This window comes from Microtus oregoni, unplaced genomic scaffold, assembly GCF_018167655.1.
Source record: "Microtus oregoni isolate MIOR12 unplaced genomic scaffold, Mior012 000086F_ref0000336, whole genome shotgun sequence".
Classification (NCBI taxonomy): domain Eukaryota; kingdom Metazoa; phylum Chordata; class Mammalia; order Rodentia; family Cricetidae; genus Microtus; species Microtus oregoni.
Window position 1 is genome coordinate 957,625 of NW_024544552.1, and position 25,141 is coordinate 982,765.

Here is a 25,141-nt window from a genome sequence, read left to right on the forward strand (position 1 = left end):
CTCCGGCCCTTGGCACTCCAGAGCTGACATTTCTCAAAGGTGTGAGCTGAACTATGTAGGAAACAGAAGTCCTGCATACGTTAGCGCTAACTGCTGGGTCTCTTCACAGGGGGTAAAAAAAAAACCCCACAAAACTAAAATTAAAACTTAGCATTAAAGCTTGTCAGTGACTATTTACAGCTCAGGAAGCAGGCTGAAACTAGATGAGGATGGGTGAGAACTCTGCTACTTATAGAGCAGACTCCAGGGAGTGCGCTTAGATCAGGGATGATCTCAAAGGTTGGGAGAAACCTAGCACCGAATGACTACTGTTATCACCACAGATTAAAAACAAGACACACACCCCCATCACCACAACATGCAAGAACAAGTTCTTTCTAAATCAACAACTGAAAACAGGGTACCAAGTTGTAGCATCCATGCATATCCTTCCATGGGGTGCATAGTTAGTGAAAACATGTTTTTTTTTCTTTTTTTGTTTTTGTTTTTAACCTTATACTTCTTTCCAAAGCTACAAAAATAGGCTCCTCTTAGAACTTGTCCCTGGGCCTTTGGACAGACTTCTAAAACCCTTACACATTGGTATGCACAGCCCGTAACAATTATCCTAAAAGACTCTCAAGGAGTCCTGCAAAACAGGCATTGTAGAGTTTAACAGCCCAAGATCCAATCATTTCTCTGCTAATAATTATGAGCAGTCTCCTCCCAGTTAAAACAAACCCAGCAATACCTCCAAGGGTGCTGCAAAGCCCGATGACATAGGTAAATCTCATCTCAGCGTAAGAGTTCCAGAAATGGTTACTACAGGCACTAAAAGAGGCATCTAAGATGAAGGTTCGCTTGACTTTCACCAGTGATATAATGGTATTAGCAAAAGAGTTTTAAAAGAGCCGTGATGAATTCTCTCTGCTCTACAACATTCAGGAAGGTGAGGCAGGGGACCAAGGTACTGAGTTTCAGGCCAGCCTGAGCAGCAAGACTCAAGAAAACAATACCCAAGCAAACAAAAATCCTATCATGGAACCCCACACCCTTGCTGTACTTCATTGTGAAATTACCATTAAATGTCAGTGTAACCCTAGTTAAATCCTGACCCAGCAAGACTGGAAACAAGATGTGCCTCCCTTTTGTATCTTGCTTGACCTTAACTTTGTCGAACTACCCTCAGGCTTGTTGATAATTTCTTTGTGACAGCTGAGGGTATGGGAGGGGCCGAGGTCTGGTTTCCTCAGTGCTCCTGTTATCCCTGGGTATGGAAGAGACCAGCGCAGAGCCCAGGTATACTGCTGTTGACTACGTTTAGGGGATGTGCCTCCAAGCTCTCCTGGTAGCCTACTCTGAGAACATTGGAGACCTTTCTTTTATGTCTTGATATCACCTGTTATACCACCCTATAGTTCCTTAAAGGGGAAAAGTTACAAAGTCTGAGTCAATACTGTAGCAAATTCAACTTGATTAAAAACTTGTCTCCTTTGAGTGGGGGGGGGTTGTTAAATGAACAAACGAAGGGATGCTGGTAGAGTGACCCCCTCAGAAGGGACAAAGACTACTTTTTCAACATTTACAAGCATTCAAATTGTTTTTCCTAGCATTGCTGTAACCTTAACAATAGCCTTGCTTTTTTTTCCTTCTGTACAGGGTAAACAGCAAGTGCTCGGGAAATATATAACATTTCCTCTCTCTCTAATTTTACAAAGTATCTAAGCATTTTATTTAAAAATAAAAACTATAATTTTCTAGTAAATTTCACGGTAAAGAATTTTTATTTGTCTTCCAACAACTTTGTAATTTAGAAATGAACTTAATAGTCCCCTTGCAGAATATAAAATGACCAGTAGAGGGCAGAGTTGAGGCTAGAAACACTGACTCCCTATTTAGGGATGAGGAAATCTCCAAAATGAAGAGCAAGCAGCACTATTTTTGACTAAAATTTAGCACCTCCGTTGCCACATTGGAGAGCTCAGAGATCAGCCAAGAAAACTCCTTTCAATTTAAAACTTTCTTCAGCACAATCAGAGATACAGGAATGAGCACTGCAATAAAACAATGTGATTTGATACGATGAACTGAATAAAGAAATGAAATAATTAACATTAATAGTCTCTTTCTTATTTTATGCATACTCACGGGTATAATTGAATCATTTCAAACCAAATCACGCTTAGTATGAATGATAAAAGATTTTAAAGATTATGTATAGTTACATATACATAAGCATTGTATAAATTTTATTTTATTTTATTTTTTTGTTTAAATTTAATTATTTATTAAGGATTTCTGCTTCAGCGCAACTGCTTCCCATTTCCCTCCCCCTCCCCCGATCAAGTCCCCCTCCCTCATCTGCTCGAAGAGCAATCAGGGTTCCCTGACCTGTGGGAAGCCCAAGGACTGCCCACCTCTATCCAGGTCTCATAAGGTGAGCATCCAAACTGCCTAGGCTCCCACAAAGCCAGTACGTGCAGTAGGATCAAAAACCCACTGCAATTGTTCTTGAATGCTCAGTATTCCTCATTGTCCGCTATGTTCAGCTAGTCCGGATTTATCCCATGCTTTTTCAGACCTAGGCCAGCTGGCCTTGGTGAGATCCCAATATTTTTTAAAGATTTATTTATGTTTTTGTGTGGTCTATCTTCATGTACACAAGAAGAGGCAGTCAGATCCTATTACAGAGGTTGTGAGCAACCATGTGGTTGAACTCAGGACCTCTGGAAAAGCAGTCAGTGCTCTTAACCTCTGAGACATCTCTCTAGCCTCACATAAAATTCCTAATCTAGAATATATATCCTATAGACAAGGTTATTGCAAAGGTTTTTAATATTTTTCCAGAATTTTTGAATGTTTAATAGACAAATGATTATTTTATTAACATTTTTATATCCCCAGCATTTATTCTTTGCAATACTTTGTATTTCAAAAGGACATCTCAAAGTGACCAGCCAAAACAGATAGAAAGAAAGCAAAAGTAAGAGAATATTCATGGGTTAACCCTATGTGCACAGTACAAGTTGAGCAGGATGAAATCTGGTCTTTCTGGTTCATGGTTACCCTATGTGCACAGTACATGTTGACCAGAATGAAATCTGGTCTTTCTGGTTCATGGTTACCATATATGCACAGTACATGTTGATCAGGGTGAAATCTGGTCTTTTCTATTTTGAAACAGACAGGGTAAAAACAGTTACAGTTTCATGTTTGAATATCTACATTTCATATACTTCAAGTTGTTTTTGCTTGTTGTTTCCCAAATAAGAAAACCGGAAGCGGCATGGAATGTCTCTCAGGAGAGAGAGCTTATCGAGTGTGCTCAAAGCCCTGAGTCTGCCCTCTAGCAGCACATAAAGGAGGCAGGGTAGCCCATGCCTGCCATCCCAGCACTCAGGAGGCAAAGGCAGCAGGATCCGGAGTTCAAGGTTATCCTTAGATACATAGCAAGTTACAGGCTAGCCTGGACTACATGAGACCTTGTCTCAAAGAAGGAATAACATGGGTTAAAAAAGAAAAGGAAAATGAAAGAATTAAATAGAATGCTCTTAAGATTCATGAAAGGTAGTATTAATTCCACTGAGATTTGACCCCCCCGCCAAGAGTTCTCCCTCATCCCTGTCCTCTGCCCTCTCCTCCCCCCTTTTCTCCCCTTTTTCTTTTTCCTCTCTTTCACTCCCATCCACTCTGCTGAGAAGTCTCTCAATTATACACAAGAAGTTAACCAAAATTAATGAGCAATTCAGGGGAAATGTTCCATCATTAGACTAAATCCTAGCTCGGCATCTCTCATCATCTGAACATAACCCTTGAGAATTCAAAGGAAAGGCCTCCTTTGAGTTAAAAGGAAAAAGGCCAAGAATGGCTCACAGGTCTAAATAACAACTTGTATCTACCAGACCCACTGTTTCTGGGGCACAGTTTTCCCAAACCCAGGTGATCAAATACCCATGCTCTCAGAGCCATTCTCAGAGCTGTTCCAGATTTTGTGTTTGTTGTTGTTGTTTTCCGAGAGTGGAGCCTAATAATCAGCACTTGAGAAAGCTCCCAGAAGCACAGAGAGTAGGATGAGGGGGTGCGGGCAAAGGGGCAGCTAAAGAGCCATTGGGGGTCACAGAGAAAGCTTTGTTATTCTACAACTAAAATATCCCCACCATGGGAAACAAGACCCAACAAGGTTTATTTGTTTTAAAAATTAATCGTTTGGAGGTATAGATGCATGTCGGTGGCACAGGACCACTGAGGTGGGGAGGGAGAGGAGAGAGAAAGGGAGAGAATATTATTTTATAATGAAGGAGTTGGAGAGAACAAGAGTAGCAGCCTGGAAACTAACTAGAGACTATTGTGTAGGTGCTGTCCCAAGACAGAGGTAATAGACAAAAGAGGACTGGCAGGGGAGGGAACCGTGTCTGGTTGTAGAGAGTAAATGTGGAGGGTGACACCCTTGGGGCTGATACTAGATGTCTGCCACTTCTAAAACTATGTGACTCTGGGAAAGTCTCAGTTTGTCACACCCAAGGATGAAGTTAGGTTAAAATTAAGTTGCAATCAACTAATCAAAGTGCAGTAAAAATATTTGTGGTCTGTAAGTGCTAAGGTTCATGACCAAAAGAAACAAGGAATGAAAAGTTGTGTTTCCACTGTTTCACTCATGTTTGCCAACTGCACTGAACACACCCACATTCATCTGCATTCACCACGCAAACCAACTACACACCTTCCACCTCACCGAGTAAGTACCACCCACCACCATGACATCTGCAAAGGAATTCCAAACTCCACTCTTATGAGATAATCTCTTCCAGGGCATACCCACCAGGACTTGTCAATGAAATTAGCATCATAGCCAAATCAAATGGGTATCCAGCAATTCAGAAGTGCATAAATAAATTTGTCAAAACAGTTTAAATTAAGAGTAGTTTTAGGGACTACTGAGAGACGGCTCAGAGGTTAAGAGCACTGGTTGCTCTTTCAGAGGTCCTGAGTTCAATCCCCAGCAACCACATGGTAGCTCACAACCATCTATAACAGGATGCGGTGCTTTCTGGTGTGCAGGCAGAACACTGGATACATAATAAAAAAAATAAATATTTTTTTAAAAAAGAGAGTAATTTTAATTACTAAATAACAAATAATATGTTCTTTGGAAATTACCCTGGCCTAAGGAACTAGGTCAGTGGCCGTGAGCTTGTCAGCACACATAGAACCCCAGGTTAGACCCCAATCCTAGGCAAAACAAAAGCAAACCTAAAAGGCAACACCTGAAGACCACTGTACCTCACTTTCACAATTCACAGTTGAAAGGGAGAATAGCCCCTCAAACACCCACAGGGCCTGGGTTTCCAAAGCTCTTCTTTCTCCCCCTTTGACAGTGCTAAAGATTGTGCCCAAGGCCATAGACACAAACAAGGGCTCTACCACTGAGCTATATCCCAGTCCAGAAGCACATCTTTCAGTAGCGAGATAAGCTGCAGCTGTGGTATTTACAAAGTTGGCAGCTCAGTATTTCTGCTCCAACACATAGCATGGCTTCTGCTACTATGAATTGAAAATCACTTCATATTACAGTAATATTATAGCATTTAAACTATAATACTAAAAAGAAATGATTTCTTCCACAGCATCCTAAGGCCATGAGTTGCTCAGAAGTTTCTCTGTCTGATAATCGTCAGTAAATATTATCAAAACACTACATATATTTGGTAAAGATTAGCAGATTCAGAACTGTTCATTCCATTGTAATACCAACTCTGAAAATCTGGTTGTGAATTCGCAACTTTCAAAATTAAGAATTCCCTCTGCTCACCAGCTTGGATGAGTCAGCAGAATGCCAAGGACAACCCAATGGCTTCATGAGCAGTATCAGAAAACAGTGGCCACATTGAACTGCAGTATTCCAAGCCAGCACTCCAACTCAAACTGTTTCTGCATCTCTGTCCTACATCCAAAGTTTTCTGTATCAGCTAAACCCAAAGTCCACTCCATCAGCTGAACCCAAAGTCCATTCCATCAGCTGAACACAAAGTCCACTCCATCAGCTGAACCCAAAGTCCACTCCATCATCTAAACTCAAAGTCCACTCCGTCACCTAAACCCAAAGTCCACCCTTCACCTGAACCCAAGTCCATCCTTCACCTGAATCCAAAATCCATTCTGTCACTTGAACCTAAAGTTTACTCTGTCACCTGAACCCAAAGTCCACCTCTTCAGCCCTAAAACTGTCCTTCTGGGCAACATGAAAACAGGCCCCAGAATCACCTTAAAGCTCATGGCTCTATTTAGGGTTTGGCTTTGGTCACTTGAATCCCCAGGCCTCACAACTTGTGAGGATTTCTATCACAGGAGTAACCTCTTCAATATGCCATCAGAACAAAATGCTTCCTGCCCTAAGAGTCAGTATTTATACAGAACTAAGCTGCAAGCTCCTTCACTTGACACTACATCTGCTCCCGCAAACTCAGTTTGATGATGTCACTGAGTTATCATTTCATCATAGCAAAGTGTTCTGCATGACAGTTTCTCACAGTATTGGTCTAAACCCAACCCCCACCCTTCTTAGCTCCTTTCTCGTCTTTGGATCCAATATTTTCTTGAAAGTGTCTATCCCCTTCCTTAACACTCGTAACATGACACACTCAGCTACATCATGTCACATAGTTAGCTTGTGAAAGAAATCCTCATCTCCCAGCATCCCTTGAAGAATGCACAGGGGCTGTAAATCCAGGATAACAGAGAGAAGTTCAAATCTGTTTCAAATGGAAGGAATTATGGGGCAGAGAATTCTGGCTCTCAGAAAGCCATCTCAACCACAGAAAGTCACTCCACATTTTAAACTTTGGGTGTCCTCATTTGACAGCTTAGGAGAATTGGGCTAAAATATATGCTAACCTTCTCTTCAATTTTGATATTTTATGATCTCCACCACACAATTAAAAATTAACCATTTACTATATAGACAAATGTCTTTAAATAGTTAAAACAGGAAATTCCTTCAGTACCCTGAGAGGTCTGCTGGTATGAATTTGGCAATACCACAGATTAAAAACCTTTGTGCAGGGGCTAGAGAGATGGCTCAGTGGTTAAAAGCACTGACAGCTCATCCAGAGGACCTGGGTTCAATTCTCAGCACCCATAGGGCATATGTGAGGGTTTGTAGACACCCTCACATAGACATTCATGCAGGGAAAACACCAATGCACATAAGTTTTTTTCAAGAAGAAAAAGAAAAGAAAAACTTTGTGCATAAATCAGGCTGCACTCTATTCTAACTTACTCCACGCTGTGTGGAATAATGGCATTTATTATTATTAAAATTATTATTATAATTATTATTATGGGGATTGAGACAGCGTTTCTCTATAACAGCCTTGGCTGTCCTGGAACTGGTCTGTAGAGCAGGCTGGCCTAACACTCACAGAGATCCACCTGCCTTTCCTTTCAGGTTTAATACTTTGAGATTAAAGGTGTGCACCACCACTGCCCAAACTTTATTATTATTATTAATCTTTGTATTGTGGCTTATATACAATTGTTTCAGTGTGTATGTATGTTTGTGCATGGAGTGGGGACCATAGTCTACTCGATCACACTTCACCTTACTTTATGTATTTGTTTGTTTCTTTATTTTTGAAGCAGCATTTCTCACTGAACCTGGGTCTCAGTGATTCAGCTAGGTCAGCCAGTAAGCTTTGGGGATCAGGAATGGCTGTCTCTACTGTCCCACCCTTACCCCCAAATTCTGAGCTTTTAGGCAAACTGCCACACCCAGCTTTCTATGTGAGTCCTGGGGATCTGAACTTAGGTCCTCTATGTTACTGCTCTACGTTAGCATAGGAAATAATGGGTTTCCCTATACATTTTCATTCATTTGTCTCACTACACTTTAAAACAGGAGCTTTTAGCCTGAGACTTACCCATGCAATGACTTCATAGCACAAGGCAGCGCCTGACTCCAGTTTGAGTGTGCATGCTGAAGCAGACTCTACACTTCCACTGGGCAAGTAAGTGATCCACACTGACCCAGCAGAAAGCACAAAGAGGACTGAGAGCTCACACCACTGAGAGCTCACACCACTGAGAGCTCACACCACTGAGAACTCACACATAACTGAGAAGTAGCAGCTACAAATTTAAGTGAATGGGGAACACATGGGCACAAGAATCACCAAAACTACAGGAGCAAAACCAGGCCCATAAACTTAGCAAGCACACTAGAGCCACGAAAGATGCTGGTCCCTCTCCCACACTGGGCACAGAGGCACTGATGAACCTGTCATCCACCCATCACACTGTCTCAAAGTGTTAAGAGGCACAAGACTCCGGATCTTCCCCTGGACTTCAGCTCCACATGGTCTCGATCCATTCAGATGACTATCCCTCAGGAGCAGAAGGAACCTAGGAGCTCTCCCCGAACTTAACCTTCCACCAATCTTCATTCTGGCTCAGCTTTGAAGGTTCCCAGCAGGTATCCAGGTGTCTCCCTGAATATCTTCTCATGCCCACATGGCTCTCACCACATCTTACTGGCTCTCTATCTTTGCCTCCACTAAGGCATCTCTGAATACCTCAACATCTTTAGGCTGTTTGTAGACAGTCTATAAATACTTGCTACTGTGTGAAGCGTAGCATGTGATCTGAGAGCTAACATTAATTAATTAAGATTAAACTGAAAAGACCTGTGATGGCCAACAGTCACTCAATCGGGTAAATAGGGATTACAAGGTAAAGAGCAAGCAAACACACGGGGTTTGAGAAACTATTGTTACTCAGCAAATCCTGACTTTGTGGAAAGACGCAAACATAAATCCAGGAATATCTCTGCCACAGCACCCTCATGTCAGCATGCAGCACAGAGGAGAAATGTCCCCAAAGCATTCAGCTGGGAAGCTGTCACATATCACCTGTTCTGCCTATAGGATCCTATAAACATCAGAAAGATGCATAGCACTGAGACTGTGGTTGGGGCACAACAGATTCTAAACATGAGGAAAGCCCCGAGTTCAAACCCCAGCACCCACGAGAAAAACAAAACACACTAACTGAGAAATCACTGCTCTCAAATAAAGCCGATACCAGCAGCCATTTGGATGGATACTCAGCAATATCCAGCAAAAGGAAAGCAAAAGAAAATCGTGACAGAAGAGCTGGGCTGAATCACCATTTTCATAAGTGCTCATCACCCACAATCACCATGAATTGGAAGCCAACACACACTGTGGGCCAAACAGGTGATTCAAAATACAAGTTCCAGAAGTCAAATGTGCACCCAGAGGCGGGGGGGGGGAGGGGGGGGGGACAGGTTTAGGTCTATGAATGGCAAGAGATGGCCAGAACTGCAAAAATACCTTCAGTGCATTTGAGCTGACAGTGGACTTCTAGTAAGAGCAGCCAGGAGCCTGACTTCAATTGCTTCTGTAAAGAATACTGCCCCCTCATTATGAAGATTAAGTGAATACTTAGAAGACATTTACAGGAAAGCCAGGCGTGGTAGCTTTCATAAGCTTTTAAAGATAGAAGATCTGCACAGGGGCTAGCGGTAAAGTTCAGGACAGCACAAGATTGGCAGGAGTTAAGCCATGGATATAAAACTGAAAAGTGCCTAGTAAGAAATGGACGGTGACTTGGCCCACTCGGTAGAGCATAAAACATGAGTCAAGGTTAGAAATTAATACACCCTCTGAGGGTAGAATGTAGACACAACCTCGCTGCTTCCTGATCCACCTCCTGGTGAGTGATCAGCCTTGCAATCCTGTGATCCATGCCCCTCCCACACCTCCACCAGGATGTACACTCACGCTGTGACTAGGGCTACAGAGCCAAGCAGAAGCCATTCTTCCTGTAAGTTGCTGCTTGTCAGGTGTTTTGTTACATGGCGTGGCCCGCATGGTGACCACTGCTGCTTGACAAAGTTCCAGCATTTCAACTTTGCAGAACACACTTATTCAGTACCATTTTACATTTATTTATTTGTTTGTTGTTTGTTTATTAGTTTTTCAAGACAGGGTGTCTCTGTGTAACAGCCCTGGCTATCTAGGAACTCACTTTGTAGACTAGGCTGGCCTTGAACTCACAGACAACCGCCTGCCTCTGCCTTCTGAGTGCTGTGATTAAAGGCGCAGGTTACCACTGCCCAATTTACTTTTAATTTTAATGATCCTCACTATTTAGGCCTTTCCTTTCTGGAAAATTTTCATGGGCTTTGGGAAAGTATTAAAATGTGAACAATGGTAGCTTTACTAAACAAAATAATTCTTTGTAAAAAAAAAAAAATCCCCCTCCCACTGTGAAACCAGGAATTCCAATATACCCTCCTAATTACACCAAGAACAGGAAAGCTAGAGATTTACTAGACACACCTGATCCCAAGGATGAAATGCCTACAATTTAGATCTAGAGCCTGAGGCCATTAAGGGCAAGAGTTCAGTTAACAAACAAAGAGAAATCAGAATGGTGTAATGGGAAAGGAGGAAGATATCAGGACCTTCCTTTTGGGAAAACTGTAGTAGAGTGTCTGCTCCTCAGAAGTCCTTTTCCAAAGGTCAGGCAGAGAGCTGGACGAAAGTTCCTGCCTGGTAAAGCCAATCATTCTTATCTCTAGCAAGAGCGACTTGTCCCCCCCCCCCCCCCCTTAACACTTGGCTAATGCCTACTGTCAAGGCCAATGCTGGATTCCTCAAGCCACACCTTAGCTCACGTGCCCCTTGTCTCCCATTTAATCCTATATGCAACCATACCTTATAAAAACTGTAATCTTTTCTAAATAAAATGCTGCTGGCAGCCATCCCAATTCACCATTAGTTCGGGTCCATTTCCTCCTTTTCTCCCCGGGTCCCCGCAAACTCCACACATCCTCTTTGGAACCTGAACCCCACACACACACTGAAGCAGGTCTCTGGCAATTGCAACTATAAGAAAAGTAGAAGGTCAACTCAGGATCAGTTGAATGATTCCTCTTTGCCAGACACAAATCAGCCAAGGCCAGCGACATCTCTGTCACTGCCTGCCTCTCCAAAGCATCTTCCTAAATCCTATTCAGGTCTCATTCTGAAGTTTATTATGTCCAAAGCAAAGGGCTTCCATAGAAATGGTACTCTCTTATAAGCCTGCTCAGACACCTAACTCACAGGGGATGGAGTGAGGGAGCCCTTCCCCGGCTGGCAGCCATGAATATCAAAGGGGCTGCATCTGTGCCCTTCTTTGTGCTCCCCCATTCCCTTCAAGGTCAACTTCCTTTTTTATAAAAGGACACCTGCATTTATAGCTCATCCTTTTTTTTTTTTTTGCCTCTTCAGAACTAAAAGAAATGCTATCAGTCTTTAATGTTCATCTCCTCTGTCCTTAACCTTACATTCCCTAGTGGGTCCCCTCTACCCCTCACCTTATCGCCCTGTCCTTCATCCATCTCCATATATTTCTAAAGACACTGGGAACACTCCTGTCTAAGGGAAAGGCAAAGCTCACAGCAGTTTCTCCACTTACAAACTGCCCTAAGTTTCGATCCAATAAATATTTTGTGAATGTCTCATTAGAAAAAAGTCAAATTCATTGAATAAATTCACCTTTTTAATAGTACGCCAGGAGTAAACCAATTGCAGCTTGCAAGCCAATCTGTGGTACCTGCCTCCACCCCCACCTGTAAATGGAAGTTTTATTAATCAATAACGCCACATTTACAGACTGTGTATTGTCTGTGTAATACACGTCAAAGCAGGACTGTGACTTGACAAAGTCTATAAGATAGTTCCTAAATTCTCAAACACTATCTCTCTCTGACTCTTAGCATAAAACTTTCAACATCCCCTCATCTAGACAACAACAAAAAAATACACTAAACCTTCCAGGTTTCCAAAGTCCAATAAGGCTTAGGAAGGAATGCCTATGAGCGCCTCACAGGTTGGTTGCTTCTTAGTCACTGTGTCCCGATTCTACCCTTCAGTGGAAGAAGCTCAGTGGTAGCACATCCTGCTGCTGGAGAGAAAAGCATGAGGAAGACACTTCCTACACAGTAATGATGGATACTCAGGCATAGCCAGCAAGGAAAGGAGAAGAAAATCATGACGGAAGAGTTGGGCTGAATCACCCATTTTAATAAGCGTCCACCACCCACAATCACCGTAGGGAACCACCACACACTGTATGTATGCCAAATGGGTGATTCAAAGTACAAGTTCCGGAAGCCAAAGTGTGTATCTGAGCAGCATGGTCCTCTCAAATGAGCAAACACAAAGAAAGCCTGTCACTGCCTTAAAAAGTGTATCCCCAATGTGTCTTTTGAACCAATCCTGCTTTAAAAAGGAAATGTTTAGTTAGCATGCAGAATAAGGAGCTTCATTATGACACAGGCCTGCATCACTGAGCTACACATCATTGCACTTTGCTCAAACCCATCCCTTATCACTTTTCCTCGGTAGACCCTTTCTTCCCACTCGTTACCCTTCCTCCTCACAGAGCCCCCGTCTGCTTCTGTGTCTAATCATACCTAGCTTAAAACATTCTTACACATGGTAATCTCAAAAGTAAAATGTATATATTAATGACTACAGCATGTAGTCATATGAGCATTACTGAGTGGTACAGAACAAATGAAAGGGATAAAAAGAAGTACCACTGTTTCTCAAACTCAGAGAAAGCAGAAAAATGACAACATATAATAAAATGTAGGTGTGGCAGTTGAAACCTATAATTCCAACATTCAGAGGAGGCTGCCGGGCATAGACTGTTGCAAATTCAAGGACAACCTGGCTACTGGGTGGTTTTGTGTGTCAACTTGACACAAGCTATAGCATCTTCAGAGGAAGGAGCCTCAGCTGAGGAAATGCCTCCTTGAGATCCAGCTGTAAGAAATTTTTTTCATTTAGTGATCAATGGGGGAGGGCCCAGCACAGAGTGGGTTGTGCAACCATGGGCTGTTGGTCCTGGGTTCTATACAAAGGTGGGCTGAGCAAGTCATGGGAAGTAAGCCAGTAAGCAGTATGCCTTCGTGGCCTCTCCATCAGGATCCTGTCCTGTTTGAGTTCCTGTCCTGGCTTCCTTCAGTGATGAATAGCAATGCTGAAGTGTAAGCCAAATAAACCCTTTTCTCTTCCAACTTGCTTTTTGGTCATGGAGTTTCATCTCAGTTATAGAAACCCTAAGACACTGGACTATACAGTGAACTCCAGGCTAGTCTAGGCTGACAGGGCCTAGACTCTCTACATTTATTACTTAAGGAAAAAATGTGGATATAACAAGATGTCTCAAATTGGCTTCATTCTTTGAAGCACACGTAATTTGACTTGGGAAAAATTGGCCTGTATTAGTAACTTTTTAGGATCACAAGATACATTGTAAGATATCAAATTAGCTGGGCAGTGGTGGCGCACACCATTAATCCCAGCACTTGGGAGGCAGAGACAGGTGGATCTCAGTGAGTTTAAGGCCAGCCTGGTCTACAAAGGGAGTTTCAGAACAGCTAGGACTATTACACAGAAAAACTCTGTCTCAAAAAAAACATAAAAAAGAAAAAGAAAATGAAAGAAAGAAGAAATAAATGTATTTAATAAGTTAAAATAAAGTTGGATGGAAAAGTGGTTCTTGAGGCAAACAGTCAGCAAATTTCTTCTTGTGGACTTTTACTGACTACCCCTTCCCACCGGCAATCCTTCCCCCTCCCCACATTAGAGTCACACATCTAAGGACATCTTACCCCGCACGAAGTAGAGCTCTGTGAAAGCTAGGAGCAAGGTTATGTAGCATACCGATCTTCGACCATTCGGGGCTCCTTTCCTGGTGTTAGCAGTACCAGATAAAATAAGTATCTTTATTCTTTGGTGAAGCATTATTTTCAAAAGGAACTTTTCATTCCTCCACGTTACATCGTCGACAGAGTATCCCTAACATTTACACACAATACACAGAGAGCTAAACAGCACAGTCATATTTGAGTGTGACCCTCTGCAGAAAAGGACAGGGTAATGGAGTGACTACGGAATGGTCAGGAACACAACACCAGGCGAGCAGGTTGTGTTCCCCTCCACAATTTGTAGTCACTCTTGTAGCTTTTCCTAGTCTTTCACTTCCCTAAGAAAGGGTACAAAGACAAAGAGAGACCCAACACAAAGCTGATTCTCAGACCATGTAAGGCTCAAGTCCACAGTCTATCATGCATTCCATCGTGCGTTCCATCTCTCCATGTGTTTTCACGATTGCTGGACATAATAATGCTTGATCACTCAAGATGATTCACTGAGTACATTCTCTAGTTCTTTGTGTTCTCGGTCACCTTCCTTACAACCCTGTTCTGCCCAAAGCAAGGCATACTTGTGAAATGGCTCAGCAAGATTCCATAACAATTTAAAGGACAATAGTGTAAAAAGCATGGGCCAATTGCTGTGTTAAATGCTTTCTAATTTAAACACATTTAGTTCTTAAGGTAATTCTCAGTCAAGATGTCATCATTAAAAAATTTTAATGTGATCCTGGATAATATTCCCCAACAGGGAGGAGACAGAAGCCTCAGGTCAAAAAAAGTCTAGGTAGCCCATTGAAAGGGCTGGCAGTCCTTCCCAAAGGATAATACCAAAATTCTTGAAAGCCTTAAGTCCAGTTTTAGGATTTCTTGGATCCGTGGCCTCTCTTGTGTGAAAAGTCAGCATCCGAGGAAGGTGTATGTTGTCATTCTCCATGAATCACAGGGTTATGCCTGGGCAACACTTTAAGAACCTATTGCTTAAGTCTGAGCTACCCTAGGAGCCTCCCGACAAGAAACCACAATTCAGAGAAGTGGGGTCAAGGTGTCACAACTCCAGAGTGAGGGACAACCGAAGAGGAGTCCCTAAGGGAGGGATGCCAAGACGTTCAGGAAGAAGTAGGTGATTGTCAAGAGTAAAGGTAGATGCTCATTAGCCCTACTGTTGGTAGCTAGGAGCTGAAGTCATCACTGTGGAGTCTCACTGAGCTCATTATAAGGTCAGTGTTGGACACTGAAGCCAACAGTCTTCCATGATTTTGGGGGCTAATGGGCAGACCTCTGGAACTCCAGCAGGATCTCTAACTTCCATAGCCTAATCTCTACAGCAAGGGCTTTAACGTTGAGTGGGGTTTGAAATCACAGAGACTGATCCTACTGTGCAGATCTCAGTGCTACATTGGTAATCGCTGGAGATGGAAGGGTGACAGAACATGCTTCATCCACATGCTGCAAATTAAGTGTGGCCAGCAGAGGCTCCTCCCATATATTTTACTGCCCCATGGCCATTAGTACTATATTGGTTGGCTATCAATGTGACCATACTTCTCTATTTTGTTTAGTCTTGTGTTGTTCTTATTTCAGTGGTTTTCTTATTCCTTTCCCAATGTTTCTGGGGATTCAGTTCTCAGTGGTAGGCTGCTCACTAAGAAGATCCCCAAATAAAAATGAAAGTGGGGACTGGAGGGATAGCTCAGTAGTTAAGGACTCTTCCAGAAGTCCTAAGTTCAATTCCCTGGAAACACATGGTGGCTCACAACCATCTATAGTGGGATATGATGCCTTCTTGTGACCTACGGTCAATAGAGCACTCATATACAAAATAAATAAATCTTTTTAAAAAGTGAAAGTGATAGCCAAATCAACCAATACACAAATTGCCCCCTCAGAAACACAAGAGTTGAGGCTGTGACTCAGTGGCTGAAGACTTGCCTCACATGTATATTATATATCTAACGCCTATCTCCAGTACAGCAAAATAAAAACAGAGGAAATCAATCCAATGCAATGATGTAAAACTTCCCAATCACAATCACGGTCCAACAAACAGCTTCCTATCCTCTGGAAAGTCTCATTTTGTCTCCAGGATCTTATCAATCAACTATGACCTGTAGACACTTGTAAATGTTAACCAAGCAAAAATGGGCATAGTGAAGTCCTTCATGTTCATAAAACTAACCAGTCAGGACCAAGAACACTTGTACATGTCATTGACATAAATAGGCCAGAATGGGAACTTGGGTGGTGTCTTTGTCCTTTCTGAGTACATGATTCTTTCGTACCACAGGCTACCTCTCCCAGTTTTTAACACTGATGTGGGAGTAATTTCTTATTAATAAAGAAACTGCCTAGACCCATTTGATAGGCCAACCCTTAGGTAGGCGGAGTAAACAGAACGGAATGCTGGGAGAAAGAAGCTGAGTCAGGGAGTCGCCATGATTCTCCCACTCCAGACAGACGCAGGTTAAGATCATTCCTGGTAAGCCAGCTCGTGGGCTACACAGATTAATAAAAATGGGTTAGATCAATATGTAAAAGCTAGCCAATAAGAAACTAAAACTAATGGGTCAGGCAGTGTTTAAAAGAATACAGTTTCCGTGTAATTATTTCGGGTAAAGCTAGCCATGCGGGCGGCCGCATGCCAGGGACGCAGCCCTGCCGCTCATAACACAACAGAATGGCGCACAGAGAGTCTGGATTATGTACATTGTGTTTTCTTTAAAATTTTTGACTATAAAGGAGCTAAGTACAGACAGACATTTCATTACATGGGCTGCCAAGCTAAACCAGAATGGATATAAAGGTATTACGATTTCAAAATTTGGGTTTAAGAATATGATGCTTTGGAGAGGGTCTTCTTTTGTTTTCACAGAGGACCAGACCCTGTGGATTTCTTCTATTACAATTTGGCATGATAGACCACGCCCTCCTGAAAGGTTGTTGTGAACATCTTCAGAAAATTGCTTCGCTCAACTGCCAACTGAGATGAAACTAGCACACAGGTTATACCATGAAAGACCTAATTAACGACGCCCCCATTCAGCAGGAAGCAGTTTGGAGAGAAAAAACTGCGCCCATGTTCCCAAAATATTGTTTGTAAATGTTCTTTTACATTTAAAGGGGGAAATGATATAGGTATGAGTAATTTGCATTGGTGTGGATTTTACGGTCAATTTTGTTATATGTATATGTATTTCTGATCTTGATTAAGGTATTGTGATTGTGTAGTTCATTTAAAAATGTAATGTATAATTAAGAAATATAGATTAATGGTTAATCATCAATAATAGTCAATCTTGTAGTCATGTTAGTTAGATTTTCTAGATATATAGAGATACATTTCAGTTAGATAGACATTCTTCATATCTTTCAAAGACTGCAGAATATGGCATTTAATGTTTTAATAACTTAGGACTTTATATGACAATGAGACATATCTGCTCCTGGTGGCACCAATCTACTTCGAGAGGAAGATGGGCATCGAAGAGGATCCTTATGGAGTTGGATAGACATTTGGGCAAGAAACTGCTCTTGCCTGGACTGTTGCATGAAATGGACACAGAGAACCCGCAGAGAGAGGACTGCTAAACTTGCCTAAAGGTGAGACGGTCTTTTGGGGTTCATGTCTCATGAAAGAGTCTACAAGACGTTCTTCAGGACAAGCAGATAGTGACTCTGCAGGACACAGCAGACAATGACTGAACTGTCTTTAAAATTTCCTGCTTCATGGAAATGTCTGCTGGATACTATGGGCCTGAAGGCTAAAGATGGATGCCCCAACCATACAAAAGAACTTTGGATGACTGTCCAGGCAGCAAGATGTCTCTGTCATTTCTAGAGTTTTCTTATTTCTTGTTTACTTAGGTAGTATTATATCCTTTTGGAATCTTTGATGGAGTTGAAGAATGAATAGATAGTTATAGTTTTCCTTAGTTATGATAAAAGATAAAATAGATATAAATATTACAACTGTAATTCTTGCTTGATAACTGTTTTGCTATATGTAATTTTACTATGTTAAAGTTAAAGCCTTTCTTTTTTGTTTAAACAAAAAAAGGGGAAATGATGTGGGAGTAATTTCTTATTAATAAAGAAACTGCCTAGACCCATTTGATAGGCCAACCCTTAGGTAGGCGGAGTAAACAGAACGGAATGCTGGGAGAAAGAAGCTGAGTCAGGGAGTCGCCATGATTCTCCCACTCCAGACAGACGCAGGTTAAGATCATTCCTGGTAAGCCAGCTCGTGGGCTACACAGATTAATAAAAATGGGTTAGATCAATATGTAAAAGCTAGCCAATAAGAAACTAAAACTAATGGGTCAGGCAGTGTTTAAAAGAATACAGTTTCCGTGTAATTATTTCGGGTAAAGCTAGCCATGCGGGCGGCCGCATGCCAGGGACGCAGCCCTGCCGCTCATAACACAACATAACACTCTGCTTTCTTTCCTCGATAATTTTAATTATTCTTCATACATGATTTTACTATATAGCCCACATTGACCTTAAACTCATGAATGCTCTAGCTCAGCCTCTGAAATGCTGGAATTATAAAATGTCTTAGTTATTTTTCTGTTCTCATGTGTCAGGGTCCAGTCTCAATGGGTTTTACATTCCAAGGTACAGGTGTGTGGATTAGGAAAATTAGGTAGGAGGAACAGAGATATGAAAGAAATACAGAGACATAGGATAGAACCGGAGGGCTAGCCAGTGAATACTGAATATTGAATGTGCCCACTCTATTTTCTATATGCTTATATAGCCCAATCAAAAAAAAAAGGGGGGGGGGAGGCAAAAGACTGCTTTAACATGATACAAAGGACAAACAGAACAATCACTTGATTCAGTACTTGAGATAGCAAGCCAACATTTCTTGAGTTAAGCATTGTGATGTTTTAGGCAGGATATGTAGTGAATATACCTTCAACCAAGTATCCTGTAGGCAACCACTCCTTGGGTCAAACCTCCTATTTTAAAATGACGAAGTAGGAATAGGCTTGACTTCTCTGACCTTTTGGTCAAGGTAGAGCAGATCCACCTCTATGGGCATCATGATATTCAAAACACCAAGGAACCACACCCTAGGTTAGGATATCTTGTTTGTAGCCACTCCTTAAGTCAGACTTCTTGTCAGTAACTTTGAAAGAGCAAGCATAGGCTTAAGCTCTCTGACCTTCAGTCAAGGTAGAGTGGACCCACTTCTGTGGGCCCCCACACCCACTTTTGTGGGCCCCCACACCCACGAAGACACCAAGACCAAGGCAAGTTGTGAAAGAAAGCATTTAATTAAGAGCTTGCTTATAGTGTGAGAGGGTGAGTCCTTGATTATCATGGCAGGAAGTGTGGCAGCAGGCCAGCAAGCATGGTTCTAGAGCAGTAACTAATAGCTTACATGTTGAGAAAATCATCATGAGGCAGAAAGACTGAGAGAGAGAGAGGAAGAGGGAGAGAGCATTAATAGGAAATGGCATGGGCTTTTGAACTTTAAAGCCAAACTCCCAATGACCATCCTGTTCTCATGATCTTTTCCAAACAGCTCCACCATCTGGGGACCAAGCATTCAGTATATGAACCTATGTGGATCACTCTCATTCAAAACAGCACACAGATCTTTGACCTATACTCATAGCTCACCCCTCCCTCTTGGGCTGTTGCCTTAATAAAGCTTTCCTTTCCATTTGAATCAATTTTATACTGAATTTTATCGACACCTGGCACATAGGATAAATTTCCTTAGCATTTGTAAGTGAGTTAACAAGGATGCTCAAAACTAAATGTGTCTTATAAAGTTCAGAAAGCCTTTATCAAGTAATATGAGGGGAAATGTGCTGTTCCTTTTATATTTTCTACAGCCCTGAAAAGATACAGGATAACAAGAGACTAACATGAGAAACCTTTTGCTGAAGTAGGTCAATTTCTAAACTGCATCAATAAGATTTCCCATATCAACACATGCACAAGTCTAAACAGAGATGGGTGGGATGCTGCTGTAAGATCAAGGGACAGCAAGAGTGGCGGGTACACGCCCAGATCTACGGAGTTCCGTCTTGTAAAGAACTGTCCCTGGGAGAATAGTTCCTTGGAAATGCTCACAACAACCCTCTTCTAGAAATCAGCAGAGAGACTAATTATCAGAAATATCTCTCCCCGGAGATGAGCACATCCCCTCCCATCCTGACACCCCAGTCTCTATAATGTCCAGTATGTTTGCTTCCTTTGTAGTTTGAGAGAGAAAAAAAAATCCTTGAGTCTGTATTCATTAAGCCCTGGCTCTGTTTCTGATCTGCTATTTTAGAATATGGAACAACATTTCCCATGAGAGTCCTTTTAATTTCCTCTTTGTTTTGTGTTCATTTGGTGCCTGGATTAGAGAGGTAGTCGTACACAGCCAAAGATACTGCCAGGAAGAAAACAATCACTTCGAGCTGGGGAATAAAATCCCTAATCTGTGTTTTTGTTTTTTACCTTCATGCGACACTTAGCTACCTTCCAAGACAGCATAGTTAAAGAAGCGTTTTCAGTCTCTCCAACACCAGGGTGGATGGAGTAAGGCGACATGTAAGAATTTAAAAAGAGAAAGGCAAAAGGATGTAGCTCATTGCTAGAACTCTGATAATACGCGTGGGGACCTGAGTTTTATCCCCCAGTATCACAATAATAAGTAAATAATACAAACTTTTAAATGGAGGGATAGGGTTATCTTGTATTATCAGTTTATTCCAAGTTCACACTTACTGGGTGGAAAGAATTTTAAGTTCTGAGCTTTAGTTAGGAAAATCAAGTTAATTTAATAATAGTTTTCATAAAAAAGCAAGTGCCAGACTGTTATGTGAAGTTCTCCTGGGATAATATGAACAAATTCACACTCTTGCAGCTATTCATCCCCACTAGAGCAACAGTGACATATCATTGTTATCAAAATAGCAATCCCTTGGATGTCCAACATTGCAAATCAGTGACCTTATCGTGCGTTCTTACAGATCAAGGGATGGGGTGCTTCAGCAGGGTGGATGACTCCCCAAACACCTACATCACTGAAAAGCTTCACTGTAGCCTGATGACAACTTCCCTATTCCTTCAGTTAACTTTGAGTACGTCATGTAGTCTAGCACCTCCCCAGACCACAAGCCCATGAGAAGCTTGGACAGAGTTACACACAGCTGGGAAGAGTGGCTGGAGTCTCAGGTGAGAGTACCTGTCCCTGCCGCCACCCCTTCCTCCGTGAGGGAACATCAATGGGTTATATCTTGAAGGTGCAAGTAGTCATAGCTGCTCTGATGAAGACGGCAACAGCTGCTATAAATAATGTTGCATGCAATACAGATGTTGCTAGTGTTTCTATTTTATTGTATTTACCATATCTCCAAAGTTCCATCTTGGTATCTGCCAGAATGTAGCTCTACAGCACACCACACTCTAGTCCTCAGGGTCTGTCTCCAGAATCACACAGTTTCCACAGAGAGGAGACTTTGTAAATTACCAAATTCGTTCCACAGGAAAAAGGTCTACCTAGCAGTGATTAGCTGCCATGTCATTTAAGTCTTGAATAAAAAATAAAAAGAAATCTTAAAGAAGGCCCAACAAGTCCTGTTCTTTTCTGTTTATTATAGCTTCATGATCTAGAAAGGTTTCTCACAAACCAAAACTGAAATATCAGAATAGTTTATGAGGGTTCTTCTGCTCATACTAAAGAGAGAGAGAGAGATGGCAAAAGAATAGAGATTAGGATTGGTAACCCAGAGGAAGAAGAAAGCAGCAAGCATGGACTCTTAGTTATGTGGGATCACCTTTTCATACTCTTTGGTTCTGCGGACAAAGCCTTACTGTGTAGCTCAGGCTGACCTGAAACTCTTGATCCTCCTGCACCAGTCTCCCAGGTGCTGGGATTATGGGCATAAAGCACCATACTTGGCTCTATAACCAGCTCTTGAGGTTTAGCATCTGTTCATATTCCCTGCCTTTTGAGGTCTGTCTGGCAATACTGGAAGTAATGTAGTTACCCATGTGGTCAGAATCCAATGTCCTCAAACAGTCCTTTCTTGAGCTCTGTACAAAAGATCCAACCAGATCCCCTCCCAGCTTTCTCATGAGAGATACACAGATGAGAACTCTTGCCTATCTCCGGTTAGGTGCGTGCTTCCCAGCACCGCACCACACACACACTGCATACCTGAGAAAGTTAACACTCTGGCTTGAAGATGCTAGTCGGGCCGTGCTGGTATTCATGATGAGTTACAAACATGCCTTCTGAGCTCCACACTATTAAGTCCTGCTGAGTGGAGGCCTGAATAACGGCAGAGGCTGTTGCTTCTTCTTGGCAGCGTTTACTGCACAAATGAGTTGGGAAAATGCACAGCGCTCTAGTGCCCATGGAAACTGTGACCCATTGGGACTCGTATTTTACTCTTCGGTGCAGCTTCTGAAGGAATGTCTGTGACCAGCACAGAAATACTGATGTATGAGGTGTAGTTCAGTGACAAACACTTGCCTATGCATGTTTAATCTCCACCCAAAAGAAAATTTTCAAAAGATTTTCAAATCAGTCCTGGTTAGATCAGCCTAGAAAACTACAAAGAGAGACTATTTGGATTTTTGTTATTGTTGTTTTTTGAGAGAAGTTTGCAAACTATATCTAATGCCATAGTCTAAAGAAAAACATAGAAGTAGACAAGCTAGGCCCTTGAGTGGCCCAGGGGAGGAAGCCTCGCATCACGTGTTATTTTTAAATTACAGGGCAATTTGAGCAGACACCCATCACAGCTGCTCCTCCAAAGGCAGTCTCCCCCCCCCAGACAGAAGTGGCTTCTCCCACTTACATCAAATGGAGCTGAACTTGCCCCGGCATTCTGATTACATGGTTCCCTGAAGCAGTCACTAAAAGGGAGCAGAAGGCCCATGGCGATGATCCTCGAGCAGAATTTCTCGGCTTCTTCCGGAGGCCCGTTCTCCTGCTGGCTGAAGAGCTTCTCCAACAGAGTCCGCCCTGCGTAGGAAACACAGTTATTAGAGGGGGGCTGGCAGATCACCTGGCTCAGAACTCCCCAGAGAGAGGACAGTAAACATTACCAGTGAGCAACAGTCTCCAAGGCTCCTTGTGTGAAGGAGGATTCCTAATGAACAAAGCTGCAGGATGAGGCCAGACAGCACACATAAAAAGTCACAGGGATGTGCTCTCCCAGGTTCCCAAACACCTCTTGCCTCAAAAGAGAATAGTCTCTGTTACTTACTATACATTCTCCACCTAAAAGGAACCTCCACCCCTCTGGGATTTAATTAAGCAAATCTCCTTTTGTTCTTGTTGTTGTTGTTGACCCTCCAGGGGATTATATGAAGAAGTGAGTACCCCAAACTGCCACCCTTTGGGCCTGGAAGTGTCAGAGACTGATATTCACTGTCTCACACCCAATACTAAGGAAGGCACAGGCATCAGTCCATAAAAGAAGCACGAAAGTTGGCCAGGAAACACAAGTCATCCTGAAGAGGAAACAGAAAAATGCTTGCAGTTGCTCCCTAGAGACAGCTACGTGTGGGGTCAGCGGTTAGGAGAGCTGGCTGCTCTTACAGAGGACCCTGGTTCTGTTCCCAGAATCCACACAGTGGCTCACAACCACACATGGCTCCATTTCCGGGGAATCATCTTCTGGCCTCTGCAGGCACTGAGTACATGTGACACAAACATACATGCAGGCAAAACACCTGTATACATAAATGAAATGATAAAATTAAAAGTCTAAAGAATGTTTAAAACAAGAAAAAGTTCTATAGAAGGTATACATTTAAATATTGGGTTATTTCTTGAGAGAAGAGTAGTACCATTGAGGGTGGGGGGAGAGATACAGCAGAATGGGAAGGTTCTAGAGGCATCAAGACAGGCAAATGGCAAGACAGACAGAATAAAAGTTTGTGGACTGCTGAGAAATAAAGTAGACATCTGTAACATAGGCCCTCCCTGCAAGGTTCAGGGAACGTCAAGGACGATGGGCAGAAAGACTCTTAGTCAGAGCATCAGAGGACTGGAGTGATCCAGGTCACCTAGGCATGACAGTAAAGGCCTGCTGTATTCAAAAACTCCCAGCAGCCCTGGCTGCCTGCATAACATCAAGCCAGTCAATGTTCTGGCATGAATACGGAGACACACACAAGCCCCTACCTAGGAGCTGCCATCCATGGATGCCTGCTAGATGGGGACAGGTTTAGTTTTCGTTAGGGATATAGTCCCTGGAAGATTGACCACACTCCATACTCATATGAGGTCATCAATTCTCAAAGAAAGCCAAAACTAAAAATTATTAAAAGATTGACAATTGAAGGAACCAGTGGCAGAGAGAGCCTGGAAACCCCAAAGACCATAGGTTACATATAACCAAACAGCACTAACAGAATAAAGCTAGAGAAGGTGGGTTCTGTGTAAATGATCTAGAAAGGATGGATATTTTCTTGGTTCAGGGCCTTGGGTCCCAGAGTCTCTCTAGCTTTCTTGCCCACTTACTCTCCTGAGTGCCTTCCCTTCTCTTCCTTAATAAACCACATCTATTTCTGTTACTTTCCATATTCCCTTGGCCCTGCTCTTTCGTCCAGAATACAAATTTCTGAAAATCTCCATGTGTGCCCACCAAACTCTGACCGATGCCTATCAGTAAGATACTAGCAACAGAGTCTAAAAGACTGGGTCCTTCTGGTCCAGGCCTCAACCTTTCCTGTGCCTCAGAATTACCTTGGAAGAAGAAAGTGATGGGCACCCTGGGCACCAGTACTCCATTGGTCACTGTTTGATTCTAAAGATAGACAGGCATGAGAGTCAAGGATTCAGTCCTTAGTCTTTTTTAGCTAATACCTGGAGCTAGAGTTCTGGTGAGCTGGCTAAATTTCTGTCCTGCCCTAATCTTATGTATTGTTGAGAACAGGCTGCAGGTCAAGAAGAAGTTCCTCTTCATGTGGACTAGAAACTGGCTGGACAGAAGACAGCAGCATAACTCGCTGCCAAACCACCTCAAACTTCAGCATACTTTCATATGTGTGCTAAATGACCCATCACCTAGGGTCACAACAGTTGACAACTGCCATGGCAGTAACTGGAAATATTATATTCGGAGAGAAAAGAACTGTCACTCAAATTCCTGGGAAACCTCTGAGAAGACCCATAGAAGACATGACTCTCCTTATTCGCCTATGCCTGCCCCTCACTTCTTTTCTGCCTTAAAGAAAATCTCTTCCTCCCAAGGGCTGAGAATCTAATTTGCAACTTTATCTCTCATTTCTAATTGTGGCCCAAAGCAAAAGGCTCCCTAGCTGCCCAGTGGGTACTTGATCTTGTTACAGATTCCACAATTCTGGGAAATAAAATGGATCCAGGTTCAGGTCAAAATCTAACAAAGACTGCTAACACACCAACACTTAGAAATTTAGAAATTCGTGTAATATTTGTCTACATCTACA

The 25,141-nt window shown here is 42.4% G+C and overlaps 1 protein-coding gene across 1 annotated transcript in view; it reads right to left on the bottom strand.

Annotated features, from left to right (window-relative positions):
• Fmn2 (formin 2) overlaps positions 1 to 25,141 on the bottom strand; it is a 298,401-nt gene that overhangs the window by 245,727 nt on the left and 27,533 nt on the right. The window contains exon 2 of the mRNA XM_041643559.1: positions 22,522 to 22,688. Within this exon, the coding sequence (XP_041499493.1) occupies positions 22,522 to 22,688 (167 nt within the window). The remainder of the gene's footprint in view (positions 1 to 22,521; positions 22,689 to 25,141) is intronic.